At 35.5% G+C, this 14,599-nt stretch overlaps 1 protein-coding gene across 2 annotated transcripts in view; it reads left to right on the top strand.

The window, feature by feature from the left end:
- The first annotated feature begins 3,164 nt into the window (after positions 1–3,164).
- LOC149801787 (uncharacterized) overlaps positions 3,165–14,599 on the top strand; it is a 52,694-nt gene continuing 41,259 nt past the window's right edge. Inside the window, exons 1-3 of one of the 2 annotated variants that reach the window (XM_089956135.1) lie at positions 3,165–3,250; positions 7,859–7,922; positions 8,119–8,202. In XM_089956135.1, the coding sequence (XP_089812261.1) occupies positions 3,197–3,250; positions 7,859–7,922; positions 8,119–8,202 (202 nt within the window). In that variant the 5' untranslated portion in view covers positions 3,165–3,196. The remainder of the gene's footprint in view (positions 3,251–7,858; positions 7,923–8,118; positions 8,203–14,599) is intronic. The other variant, XM_089956136.1, reaches the window with a different exon arrangement.

Raw genomic sequence — 14,599 nt, 5'->3', positions numbered from 1 at the left:
CCAAATTTGAAGATAACTTTTAACTGAATTATCAGAAAACCGTAAATTAACTTGATCTAATGCCAACTGAGAACTGCATTATGTGTGATATATCGTGGCAGTCCAACGAACCATAGTTGCTATTGTATATGTGCCTATTTTTCCAAACTTCGAGATTTCTTAAGCGAATCTGTTTTCGGATTAAAAATATTTTATTCCATATACTGGAAATGCAAAAGGGCGAGGCACGGGTTCTTCCAACTTAAAATAGCCCTTCCCATAATAAATACAACATACATCATATTTAATGCATCAGGTAACAACAAGAATTGATATAAATTAACTTAATAAGATTATAAAGAGATTTATGAAGAAATAAAGAAACGTGAGTGTCCATGGAAAATTGGTCACATACACACACACACACACACACACACACACACACACACACACACACATATATATATATATATATATATATATATATATATATATATATATATATATATATATATATATATATATATATATAGTTCTTTGTTATTTAACTTTTCACTGGTATTGCTGAAGGAATAAATGTAATCCTATTTTTTTTAATTGTAGTATTATCGCTTCGATTATATGTAAGCATATATACAAACACACACACACACACATATATGATGGGGGGGGGGTATTAGGCTCGAGGGGAGGGCACCAAGGAAATATTTTGTAGAATCTTACTACTGTCTGTACTCGCTATGGGTCGAGTCAAACTGCAAACAACAAAAATCCAGATCTGCCGTATCACAATATGCAAGATCAGGGACTATGCTGTTCAGATCTGCTGGCGCTTTATGCATAATTTTGATCACAAAATATCATAAATGTCATTGTTACGTGTTGAGGCTCTTACAACACGTAACAAGAAAAAGAGTGAAGACAACAAGCTTTGTAAAATTTAACAAATAATTTATTTCCCTAGAAAAAAAAAGCTAAATATGAGAAAAAGAACTTACCGTTTTACGAATCAAATCCAAAAATAATCCAAGAATTAAAAAAAAAGATGTCCTAGTAATAAAAGTCCTAATGACTGAGTTCGAATCCTGATGAAATCCAAAATGGAAGGCAATGACGTATGCTGTGGTCAGCGTCGTACTGCTTTGTCAACAGATCTTTGTTGAATCACAGAAAATAATATTCCAGTGTTTGAATTCTATGTAAATTTCGATAACTGTTCTTGTCCAAGAATTAATTTAGAGCAGTAGTATTTCCAGGGAAAACAAACTTGAAATCAAAAGAAGAAAAAAATAATTAGCTCAAAGCTCGTCACAACAAAAAACACTTTAACTTCTCATGTGTTAAGGCATTAATGACTATTATTTCTCAAAACATCAACAATAAATCTAGCTACAGCTCAAAACAGATACCTGGATATGGGTCAGTCCTCTGGATAAACCAGAGTTTGTAACAATGGCTACATGTTATTTGTCATGTACTCCAAGTATAGCCTCGATGCCACTTTATGAATCCTACTCTGAGAAAAAATTAAAAAAACTTGTTTACTACAAACTATCACTGGTTCTGAATCAAGGTTAGGAACTAGGTCATCATTGGATACAAAGTTTCCATTATTAGTTTACGTCAAAAACATTCAGAACTGAACAATATCAAATCCAGTAAATAACGTTACATTAGAATAGCATGTAATGGAATAAAAGATAAAAAATAACAAACAAACAATAAAATTAAATCAAATATAAATTAAATCAAATATACACAACAATCACAAATTACATATTCTTAAGAGTGAGGCTGGCGCTGGTCGCCGTGTTGATAGACTTTGCTACAATAGGTACACGACAATCACAGAATTCGCAGTATCAAAAAATCCCCAGGGAATAAGGGACAAACCATGAACAGGAGGTGGGGGCTTAAATCAAAGGTATAACTACTCAACCCTATGCGTACGCCAATGCACGATACCCGTATGAATAGTGTTTGTACAAGCATATTGTTTGCATGGCCACATACGAATTGATAATTTCGATCTGACGTCATCGCCAGCATTCAACCAGTCAAACACCGCTACCTGATTCTTTCGAGTAGGTGATTGACCCATTTTTTATCCGTTTAGACCTTTGTCTTTGATTGAGAAGAAAATCCTCATAGCCTCCTAATTTTGTTTTAAAACAAAATATTTATAACATGTTGAAACGTATTTCCAAGACTTACTCTGAATCATCTTGAGAAATTCTGTGATGATGAAATTAGACTTTTGTGAGGGAAGATGAAAGATAAGACAGGAATACACCAAATATTACACCTACCAGATACGGCGTCAAACCTGTTGTAGCCCGTATGCAAAAATTCTCAATCAGACATATAAAATCCTTCACTTGGTACGAATTAGCCAATAAATCAGCCCTTCACCCGTGATGATATTGATTTTCGGGAGAGGGGCTGATATCACCTATTCATTATAAGCTGCAGTCCAACATACCTATATCTTATAGGTGTTGTGTAATGTTGTAAAGCGCTTAGAGTTTACAAAGATTAAGCGCTATACAAAGTCCTCATTATTATTATTAATTATCTGCATCCAAATTTGCCTGCACACATCGGTGTACATTTTATACACTTACCAGTATTTCTCGTGGCTGTGCAGCAACCGTGGGCTAAAGGGTTCTTTTTAGTGACATGTACACTATATTTCCTGAGGAAATCATGTTTGGTCACTTGCAAATCCATCTGTAATAGCACAACCATCTGTCCATGACCATTTTGAATTTCGCGCTTGATATGGCTGTTACCAATTACCTGTATGTGTCTAAACTATACGCAGCTTTGTTCCTGAATGATTTGCATGCAGCAGAATTGCACATTTTAATGAACAGGTCACATCATACCCACATATCGTCCATCAGTATCAACACAGACTTGGGGGGTTGATTTATCGGACTAGGTCCAAATCAGCCAAGTTTCGCATCAGTCGCTATCACTAATATTGACTCAGCTTTATTTAAGGATCAAAGCCAACCCATAGGAACGAGTTACAATAAATCTGTTTCAATTTAAATTTGTAATTTTTCCATTGAAAATAAGTATCTGGAAGAATGAATTAGAAACAAACAACTAGAGGAGTCGTAACCGGTATCGGAGTTTTTAGTTTACATACCATTTTAAGCGTCTTTGTGATCATGACTAACTACTAACTAACTAAGCAAAATTGTGAGAGATGGAACCCAACGGAGAAAGTTCTCAAAATATTCTGGGTTGTCCCTCAGAAACAGTATGTGACAGCGACTTAATAACAATGTGTCTGTGCGTGTGTGTGTGAGAGAGAGAGAGAGTTGGTCGACATCCATAAATTAAGAATAGTCCAACAGCTAGTCCTATAATGTAAGACATAGCACATGTTGGTTTTGTTTAAGTGCTATGTCTTACTATCCAAATAACGGCCTTGTATAGCGTGTTCCGATGTCGATGACATCGGAATGAGTAGTCAAAGTGTCGGGAAGATCTCACATTTGGCAACATATATCGACACTCATCCACTAATTTATGTGTAATTAATATACTTACTGTGCAGTCTTTATTCTGGCGGAATGAAAATATGACGCTAGCAAATGGACGCATTTTCATGTTCCATTGACATACATTTGAATTTGTTGCAATGCGACGGTAGTCAAGATATGCCGAAGTATGTTTTAGTAGGTTCTAGTCCTACATGTAAGACATAGCACATGTTGATTTTGTTTAGGTTTTATCTTACTATCCAAATAACGGCCTTGTATAGCATGTTCTGATGTCGTTGACATATTAATAAGTAATCAAAGTTTCGGGAACATCAAACACACTTGGCAGTCTATGTCGACACTCTTCAACTAATTTATGTGTAATTAATATACTTACTGTGCAGTCTTTATTCTGGTGGAATGAAAATATGACACTAGCAAATGGATGCATTTTCATGTTCCATTGACATACATTTTGAATTTGTTGCAATGCGACAGTAGTCGAGGTATGGCGAAATAAGTTCAATAGGTACATGTTGGAGATAAGTCTCTTGAACGAAACAAACCGTTGCTTACAGTTCCAATAAGCATAATATATTTTTATTCGTTTTGTTAAAGAATAATATTTCAACTTAACCCGATTTCGTTATTCACAGCTTTCATCACTTTCCAGCCGAGTGAAATGTAGGCCAAGGAAACTTGAAAATAGGTCCATTTCTTTTGTGAGAATTTGATTTCATTAGAGAAATGACATCAGAGTAAGTAAAGTCTGACTAAAACATTATGACTTTACTTTGTAGAAAAGCGTCATTATTTTAGTTGTCAGTTGTTTGAAATATTCCTGAAAATTTGACTTTTGTAATAATGTTAGTCGACATCAAGACATGCTACACAGCGACGTTAGTTAGGCTGTAAGACCTTGACGCCCACAACATAAATATCAGCATCAGGTCTTACATGTAGGACAAAGTAGGTTCATGTGGCGGATATGTTTCCTGAACAAAACAAAATGTTACTTTACAGTTCCTATAGGCATGATATATTTTTATTCATTTCATTAAAGAATAATATTTCAACTTAACCCGATTTTGGCATTCACGGCTTTCATCGCTTTTAGGTCTAATGAAATGTAGGCCAACGAAACTTGAAAACAGGTCCTTTTCTTTTGTGAGAATTTGAATTTATTAGAGAAAAGACATCAGAGTAAGTAAAGTCTGAGTAAAACATTATAACTTTACCTTATAGAAAAGTACCATTATTTTAGTTGCCAGTTGTGTGAAATACTCCTGAAAATTTGACTTTCATTACAATGTAAGTCGACATCAAAAAACATTACACAGCGCTGTTAGTTAGGCAGTAAGACCCTGATGCCCAAACGTAAATATCGGCGTCAAGGTCTTAGCTGTAGGACTAACAGCTAGTCCTACAATATAAGACATAGCACATGTTGGTTTTGTTTTAGTGCTATGTTTTACTTTCCAAATAACGGTCTTGTATAGTGTGTTCCGATGTCGTTGACATCGGAATGAGTAGTCAAAGTTTCAGGAATATCTCACATTTGGCAGCCTATATTTACACTCTTCTAATTTATGTGTAATTAATATACTTACTGTGCTGTCTTTATCCTGGCAGAATGAAAATATGATACCAGCAAATGGATACATTTTCATGTTCTGTTGACATATTTTTGAATTTGTTGCAATGCAACAGTAGTCAAGGTATGCCAAAGTATGTTTAAGTAGGGTCATGTGGCGGATAAGTTTCTTGAATGAAACGAAACTTTGCTTTACAGTTCCAAAAGGCATAATAGATTTTTATTCATTTTGTTAAAGAATAATATTTCAACTTAACCCGAATTCTGCATTCCTGGCTTTTATTGCTTTCCAGCTAACTGAAATGTAGGCCAACGAAACTTGAAAACAGGTCCATTTCTTTTGTGAGAATTTGAATTTATTAGAGAAAAGACACGAGGGTAAGTAAAGTCTGACAAAAACATAACTTTACTTTGTAGGAAAGCGTCGTTATTGGTTGCCAGCTGAGTGTTATATTTCTGAAATTTTACTTTCGTTATACTGTTAGTCAACATCAAAACATGCTACACAGCGCCATTATTTAGGCAGTAAGACCCATTGCCCTCCTGAACAAAAATATCGGGTGATGTGTCTTACATTGTAGGACTAGTCCTACAGCATAAGACACATCAATATTTTTGTTAGGGGGGTGATGGGTCTTAGTGCTTAAATAATGGTTCTGTGCACAAGGGTTCCTTGCAAAGAAAATATGGAGTATCCGTCCATGAATCAAGTGATGGGGTTTCTAACTTGTAACAATATAACACAAGGGAAGACACCAGTCTGCACCCCTCGGTTGTTCCATCACTGCTAGTTTATCCTAACTGCATCAGCTAATTTCCAACTTAAGCCAGTCATAATCAAGAATAGTTCAATTTTCAAAACAGCTCAACGCACTTTGTTCAATTTGTGACATAATGGAGAAAATGCAATAATTGTTCGCCGATTTTGACATCTGGGCAAGTGCAATCTGGCAGTTACATTTTGCATTTGGATAGTCTTGGATTTCACCATTGACCAAAAGGTAAGATCCAAACAACCTTGAGTCTGTAATCCAACAGTAAGTATGTTTCAGGAGTTAACAATGTAACCAGTAATCAGCACAAAATTTACCAAAGTCAGTATTTGTTTTTGCCACCAAAATTAAAACGCATCAACATATACATTAACAATATTTACTGCAGACTTGAGGTTGTTCGGATCTTACATTTTGGTCAATTGTGAAATCCAAGACTATCCAAATGCAAAATGGCACTTGTCCAGACATCTGAATCAGCAAACAATTATTGCATTTTCTCCATTATGTCACAAACTGAACCTCAGTGACATATGCTGTCTGCATAGTGAATCTGGTTTTCTTCAACTTTTTGATAGGGTATGGACTCTCACCCTGCACCCCAACATAAATGTCCAAATATAAAAAATGGGGTGACAAGGGTCAGAGGAAACTGAGACTATCAGTTAGATAAACAAAACAAAATTCAACAAACTTGTACAAGACCAACTATATGATACATCTTTACAAGAACATAAATTAATTTTAGAGTTCTGTAGGGCAGTTAGCAGTTCCCTTTACTTAGAGCAAATTTTCATAATGACTTGAGTGATAATTTCAAACTTAATTGTACAGCATATGTGCATAACATGATTTGGTTGCAGGCCACCCTTCAGAATCGACAACTTGTCATTTGGATTCAACATTTTGTATTGCAACATGGTTCCCTCTGACCTTCGCTCTTCATTCAGGTGTGGACTCTTTAATCTGCCAGGGATCCTTACTGTTCAATGTGGAATCCTTCTGTACAACATTCTCTCCTGGAAGTTCAGAAGTGGAAGCTATTTTCCTTGCTCTCTTTTCTCCTTAGACAGAATGATTTCCTTCCTTAGCAGAGCCATCCCTTTTCATCTTTGGTTATGCATCTCTCAAAGACTTGCAACTACACGTCCCTTGGAGTTTTTACAATTGAATACTTGCTTTGCTTCTTGGAACTGAGGGCTTTGCCTCCTGCAAAAGTTAAAAGTGACAAATATGGTGCAAGACATTTATAAAACATGAAACTTCATTAGGAAACACCCCCCTAGCCGTTAACTTGTCCAATCAGAATTTAGGTTTATTTAACTGCTTTACAACACACACCCCAGAAGTATTGGAACATTCTGCATTTTACCCTGCTCCCCTTAATAAACTGATCTTTGCAAAGTTTCAACTTATGACAAATATTTCAGCAAGTACAATCACTTTTTCTGTAAGTTTTCAATTCTTGGGCGTTTGGATAGATAAAAAGAATTCACCTCCTCTTGACCAGTTTGCCTGATATAGTTATCAAACTAAACAAAAATAAGGATCAATTATGCCATCCATCTAGGCTGATAAATCAACTCCGTACCTATCATATTGACTGGTGGTTTAGGGGATGATATTTCCTATTCATTAAAACCTGCAAAAATCTGTTCCCACTTTGCACACATTATTGTAGATTTTATACACTTACATGTGCTTTTCACGACTGGTGAGTACTGGCTGAAGCATTCTTTTGGTAATATATACATATATTTTCATCTCTAGGTTTATAATCCTAAGTCTCATGCATCAGCCAAGTTTGGTTGAAGAAGAAAATATTTATTTTAGACACAATAACCCAGACATTTGACATTTCGACTGTAAAATCGTTAGGTCTATATACCATAAGTGCAAGCCTCCAACAATTTTCTTATTTTAAAAAGTGTAACCTTGTGTTTTAACCTTTAAATCTTGTGTCATTAAACCTCTACATACATTAAAGATTTCAATGTCAGTTTTCCTTTTTTCAGTCTCTTGCTGGCAGAGCCAGTGTTTGTGAGGGCTGCCCTGGTCAGATGCTTTGTCAGTCTCAAGGTACTGTCAATCATATTTTAGGAGCATTACATTTTCTGCTGTACATTTTGCATATTTACTATATGAACTTTTTTCATGATTAGCTTAATGGCATGCAGTGTGCATAATATTGAATAACATAACTTTTATTTACTTGAATAAATATGTTCACAAATTTTCTTTCTAAATTTTACCAGATTGGGTTCTTTAATTACAGGTGGGGTGGATCCTGATCAGGAATATATTGACATAAGGATGAAGCCCATCAAACACAAGATTTTGGTTCTGTCTGGCAAGGGAGGTAACTCGGTCTTTTTGGTGTTTTTGTGTTTTGGTATACTTGCGAGAACCTGATTTTGGTTGCACACTAACATCTTGATGACATGACTACATTTTGAGGACTTACACACCAGTCTTCAAAATGATACATTGAAAAATGGTTGAGAATGATTATAAGAGATGAACCACACGTTACTGTAAAAGTCCTCACAAAGTTGGAAATGTTTGACAAAAAGTTATACTCTGTTTGTATAGTACACACAATTTGTTGGCTAGATGAAGAAAAATATAAAGTTTGGATTATGAGATATTTCTCAGAAGAGCATTGCAAACTGCAAATTATGCCAGAAGAATATTGATTTGCATGCAATGGGAGAAAGTACTCCATGGTCACATGCAGCTGGAAAAAAAACAAGCTCTTGTAAGGGGACTTAATACAGGCAAAACAAGAAGCCTTCAGCATGAAATCATTTTTGACGAATAAGATATGTCTGTGAACACAGAGATTCAAGTTTTAAAATAGAAAACGTATGTAAAATAAGACCTAATAATGTTTCCTACCTTAAATATTCTCAGCATGTTTTTTATGTTTTCTAATTTCATGGTGTTTGTTTTTGTAATCATATCAATATATATGTTTTTTATCTTATACGTGTTGTCTAATGTTGTAAAGCGCTTAGAGCTTCTAAAGATTAAGTGCTATACAAAGTCCTCATTATTATTGATATTATTATTATATAGTTTTCATTGGGGATTAAGTGGAAATAGGACAGACGATAATTGCAATGAACAAGATAAATAAAAAAATATAGAATACAGCGAAACTAAGAGAAATATTAATATATCTGACGTGAAATAGTTTAAAATATCCATATGCTGTTTTTAAATAAGCGATAATATAAAAAAGACAAATATCTTTACATTTTGTTTGTTAATGGGGATGAGTGAAGAAGAAAGGAAGGTACTGAAAAAGACATTGAGACAATGACAGCTGCTGCTGATGACTATGCATTAAAAGCAAAGATTCATAGGAAAATTTCCTTTATCACATCAAAATAATTTGTGGAAAAGTGAAAATGACAAAATCTTTAAACTTGGAGCTCTTGAAAAACAGCTTGATGACAAGCTACAAGAACTGAAAAATTCACTGTAAAATATTTTGGACTTGGTAAATAGTGTTGTGTAGACAGAGTAAAATGAACTTTGTTCAGTGACTACATTATTCTAATGCCCAGATGTAGAATGTTTAATATTAATGGGAAAGATATCAATGATCATACTGCTGACTTCATGTTTTATTTTTGTTTTTCTAAAAATAAGTTTGCAAGAAATGTTCCTTGTTTGGAGTAATAGTAAGTATTAACTTGTGTTTACATGCAGTTTCATTTATGAATCCTTTAAAATTAATGTAATAATGCACCTTGAAAAAACATGATTTTGAACCTTGAAAAAACCTTGAAAATTTGGAAAGAAATATCCTACTAACCCTGTTTTTAAAAAAAAATTGTGGTAATGGCAAACTGGTTATGCCATCAGAAAGTGCGATATTTTAAGCCCGAGGCAACTGATATAGTGTTTTTGGTGCATTTTTTTATTATTGTGCACATTGATTTACTTGCTTCAAGACTTAACGCACCTAATTCATGGAAGATGTCAAGATGTACTGGATCAAACTGGTAAGAAAGAAAACTATTTTTTAAAGTTTTTATTATATTTCTCCAAAACAGCTGTTTGTTCTTTCATTCATTATCGTCTGTGACAGCTTACTTTTATCCCATTTCCCCAATGAGCTTATCTTGATATACAGAACAGTTTACATATATTTTTGGAATCCCATGCAACACAGTGGTGGTGGAGAGTGAGGATTAAGAAATAAAATACCTCCACCATCTCTCCACACATTCGGGGCCCCGAGTGGCCGAGTGGTCTAAAGCGCTCTTCGTTACGGATCACTGCCATCTCACCTCTGTCTGCGGCGGTTCGAGTCTAAGATTCAGCCAATGTGGGCATGTGAGAAAGCTTGCCAGTAGCTTCTCGTGGGTCGGTGGTTCTTTCCGGGGTTTTCCGGGTTCTTCCTCCACCATTAATACTGGCCGCCATGTATAGCCTATCGTGCTGAAAAATGGCGTTAAACCCCACAACAACAACAACAACAACTCTCCACACATTCTGATGGACTTGCTGTGGCGGCTCGCAGAGAATTGCTCAGCACACCACTCTTTCTCATGGAGTTGTTAAGGATGATGATCATGGAATGATGTGGTCTCTATCAGATGGGCATGGCTTACTGTGTATGACTCCTGCAAGTATGCTCTTTAGATTGAGAGATATAGGACAATTTATCTACATTGTTATCCGATGATTATAAACATTTCCTAATTCCAATGAAGACATTGTAATAGATATGATGCCAAATAAATTTTTTAGATAATATTTAGATAATACCTCAAAAACTGTACTATACTACTGTACTTGTTTCCTTTACAAAAGGCTGATTAATACCATTTGCAACAAGCTTATGCTTTTACTTTATTCAGAGAAATCTTAACAAACATACGTACAGACTTGACTAGAACTTCACTGAGCAGTGCAGGTATATACATTTAAATTCTCAGTTACAGCCGCTTCTGTTTAGATCCCCCAAAAGACAAAAAAACAAAAAAAATACCTAAATTTACACTTAAATGTAAACTACATTTTTGTCCTTGAAAAGTAATGACACAGTCGTGAGGCTGAATATACATGTACACAACTACAAACTTTCATTCATTTCTAACTGCATTTATACTGCATGCAACTTGTCAGTTAATTTATGGACTTTTTTAATTCTTTCATGCATCACAAGATAAAATTGTTTTAAATGATATAACCCTTTGGAAACTTAAATTGCCTCTCCCTAATAAAGAACTAGCTTGAAGGGATGCTGTACAGAAATAAAGATAGTGACCATTGTAAACACTGTTATAAAACTAGCATCAGAGGACGATGTCAATTTCAGTGTGGGAAAGGCACATTTCTGTTGGGAAGCTATCCGATTTGGTTTGTTGTTTACAGCTCAAAATCTGGTTCCGTCATTAACAGCAGAAGTTCAGTAATTGTTTCTTGCTAATTTGACCTCAGGGTATTGTTGAAATTAATAATAATGTGGAAAGTTGTCAGATCTTAAATATTCAGCACATTTAAGGCATTCTGCATGGTTGTATCCACATGTGTACTATTATTTGATTGTTCTTATAAGGAAGATATTAAAACAAAATATTTTATCATGATAGAAGAAGAAGAAAAAAATCAGTCATATGGAAATAATGCTTCAATAACCTAATCATACTATAGAACTGAGATGTTTAATTATTCCAATTCCTGTCTGTGACTATTGGAGCCTTTGGCTATTGAGAGCAAAATATAAAAATAGAACATGCAAACCAGTTTCTGTTTATACAGTATTTAGCCGATTTCTGTATTTGGCATACTACTTTGCAGCCAAAATGTATTCAGTGGAAGATATGGGATCGATTCCTCATCTATCTCTCTTTACATTTCTCTAACAGGGTTTTATGCAAATAAAAGACCTATGAGTAACAGTAATACCATGTTTGGTCTCAACATGTATTTCAAATTGGTTCAGTGCTTTCTACAGCTTACATGGAATTCTTTACTTAACATGAAATAAAAAAATTGAAACAGTGCAAATAGATCTATTTCTTATACATTTGGCACAATTAATCATTTTTTATCTCTTAATACTATGTTATTGGAATGAATAATATAAAAGAAAATGTCTTGTCTGTTCTGTACATTTAGAGAAGGTTGATCAATTTATTTTGCAATATATTTACAGTTTTACTTTATTCAAAGAGATCTGAACCAACTTATGCACCCAAAGGTTTAGACAATTAAATTCCAGTTGACAGCCACTATTTTATATAAAAAAAATTTAAGAAATGAGCCCATTCTGAATAGTGCATGCAGTTCTTTATTACATATACTCTATTTAATATACTGTTATGACTAGCTTTATTTAAATCATGTTCATGAATTTTATAGTTGTCCCATTGAGGGCCCCATTAAGTGGTCAGAGCAACAGGATGCATTAATGTTTCAGAAATCTGAAATTAATGCTTGACTGATTAAGGTTGCAAACTGAGCAACATTACACTGGTACCCTAGTCTGACAGTGTAAGATGTCACCCTGATATATATAGTGGGGTTAGGGGTGGTCAGTATTTTACTTCCTGAACAGACCGCTCCATAGTGGTTAGAGCATCCACTTAAAATGCAAGGGGTTGCATATTTGAACCCAAGGCTGAGTCATATCAAAGACAAAAATTATACCAGCAGCTGCTCCTCTAGGCAGTCAGCATTAAGAGGTTAGTGTTAGGACTGGTCAGCCTGGTGTCAGGATGTGACTGGGTGGGACATAGTAGCATGGCCGTTGATACAATCACATTTATTGCAAGGATAGACGATACAGTAATAAAATTTGGTGAAAAGATGTTTGCAAATTAAGCCAAAAGCCCCACCAATTTCAGTATGTCAAACAAAAAAATGAGAGAACTTGCACATTTTCTTTGGGTAGCAAGGGATACTAACACAAGTATCATCAGCCTGAAGGACTGTATCAATCCCCCAGTTTTCAAAGATATCATTACCACTTTGCTTTCCACACTACATTGTGCTCTAGACTAAACGAACTGGGACTACATTCATCATTACCTAAATGTAAAAAGAAGCGAAAAAAGAAACGTTTCAAAGCTGGCCGGCATAGAACAGGAAGAAGATTCCAGTTATCTCCCTTATTTTGGCTCAACAATTTAAAAAAAATGTGACCGTTAATTTAGATAACCTAATTCAAATCCGTATTAATTCGTCAACCTTTGTGTCAACTATCCAGGAGATACCTCTGCGTATTGCGTTATTCAATGCCCAGTCAGTAGGACCAACAGAAAAGCGCACAGAAATAGTTAATTTTATCAATGACCAGAATATTGACGTCTTTTTCCTGACAGAAACATGGCTAAAAACATAAGGCGATGAGCCCAAGTGTGTGGAGCTAACACCCACTGGTTACTCCATCAAGTTGTTCCCCCGTAATTCTCGCGGACGTGGAATTGTTGTCATCACAAAGAACTCCATGATGAAACGTCTTAATTTTGACCACACATCGTTTGAACTAGTCCAAACCACACTCACTGGAGCAAAGGTCAGTCCAGTTTTTCTGCCTATACTGCCCTCCTCCTAGTAGAAAAAACAAGCTGGCTGACTCTCTCTTTTTGGAGCAGTTTCCAAATCTCCTGGACTTTGGAAATTCGATAGGTGGCAACCTGATTATTCTTGGAGATTTCAACTTTCACTTTGACTGTCCCGGAAACCAAAATACATCAAAACTCATAGATTCCATTAGTGTTTTCAACCTCAAACAGTCAGTTAACCAACCGACCCATAAATATGGTCACATTTTAGACTGGATTCTTTATAGACCTGATGATAACATTCTGTGGTCCTCCCTGGTATCCCATGACCTTGCATCAGATCACCTCTGCATTATATGCCATCTTGACGTATCAGTCCCTAACCCTCCACCTTTATCTGCTACTAAGAGAAACCTCCGTATGATAAATAGAACCAAACTAATGCACGACATCCAAGCTAACCTAACAACTTGCTTACCTCCTACCGCAGAACAACTTGATAACTGTCTGCGTTCGTTGCTTGACAAACATGCACCAGCTACCAAATGCAGAGTATCAATTCAAAAGTGTTCTCCATGGTATAGCAGTGTTAGGGACCAGCTTCGCACTGCTAAAAGAGACCACCGTAAAGCTGAGAGGCTTTGGCTTTCCACCAGACTCACTATTCATAAACAGATCTATGAAGCTGCTAAGAAGAATGTCACAAATATAGTCCATGCAGCAAAATCAGACCACTACACTACTAAGATCATGGAAAGTTCCAGCTGCAAAGAGCTCTTCGAGATTACTAACAAGCTAATGTCAAGGAACAAATCTACACCACTTCCAACTACCTTCTCTCCAGTCGACCTTCCGGACATGTTTGCAAATTTCTTCCGTGACAAAGAACAAACCATTAGAGATAAGCTTGACACCACAATTTCAATTGACTCGTCGTCACCATACAGTTGGGATAAAGAATTTGAGCAGCAACCATTAGCAGCATTTGAACCTGTCTCTATGGATTTCGTATGTACAATCCTGATGAAGAGTGCACCAAAGTCATGTGAACTTGATCCAATTTCAACATCACTGCTGCTTAAGTGCTTAGATCCAGTATTGCCATCACTAACTGATGTTATTAATACCTCTCTCTCATCCAGGGAATTCCCATTATTTTTCAAAACTGCCATTGTAAAGCCTCTGCTGAAGAAACAAACACTAGACCATAACGATTTAAAGAACTACCGC

Source organism: Sinohyriopsis cumingii, chromosome 4 (genome assembly GCF_028554795.1).
Source record: "Sinohyriopsis cumingii isolate HCF-2022 chromosome 4, ASM2855479v2, whole genome shotgun sequence".
Classification (NCBI taxonomy): Eukaryota; Metazoa; Mollusca; class Bivalvia; order Unionida; family Unionidae; genus Sinohyriopsis; species Sinohyriopsis cumingii.
Note: the sequence above shows the minus strand (reverse complement) of the source record. Positions and strands in the feature narration are given on the sequence as shown.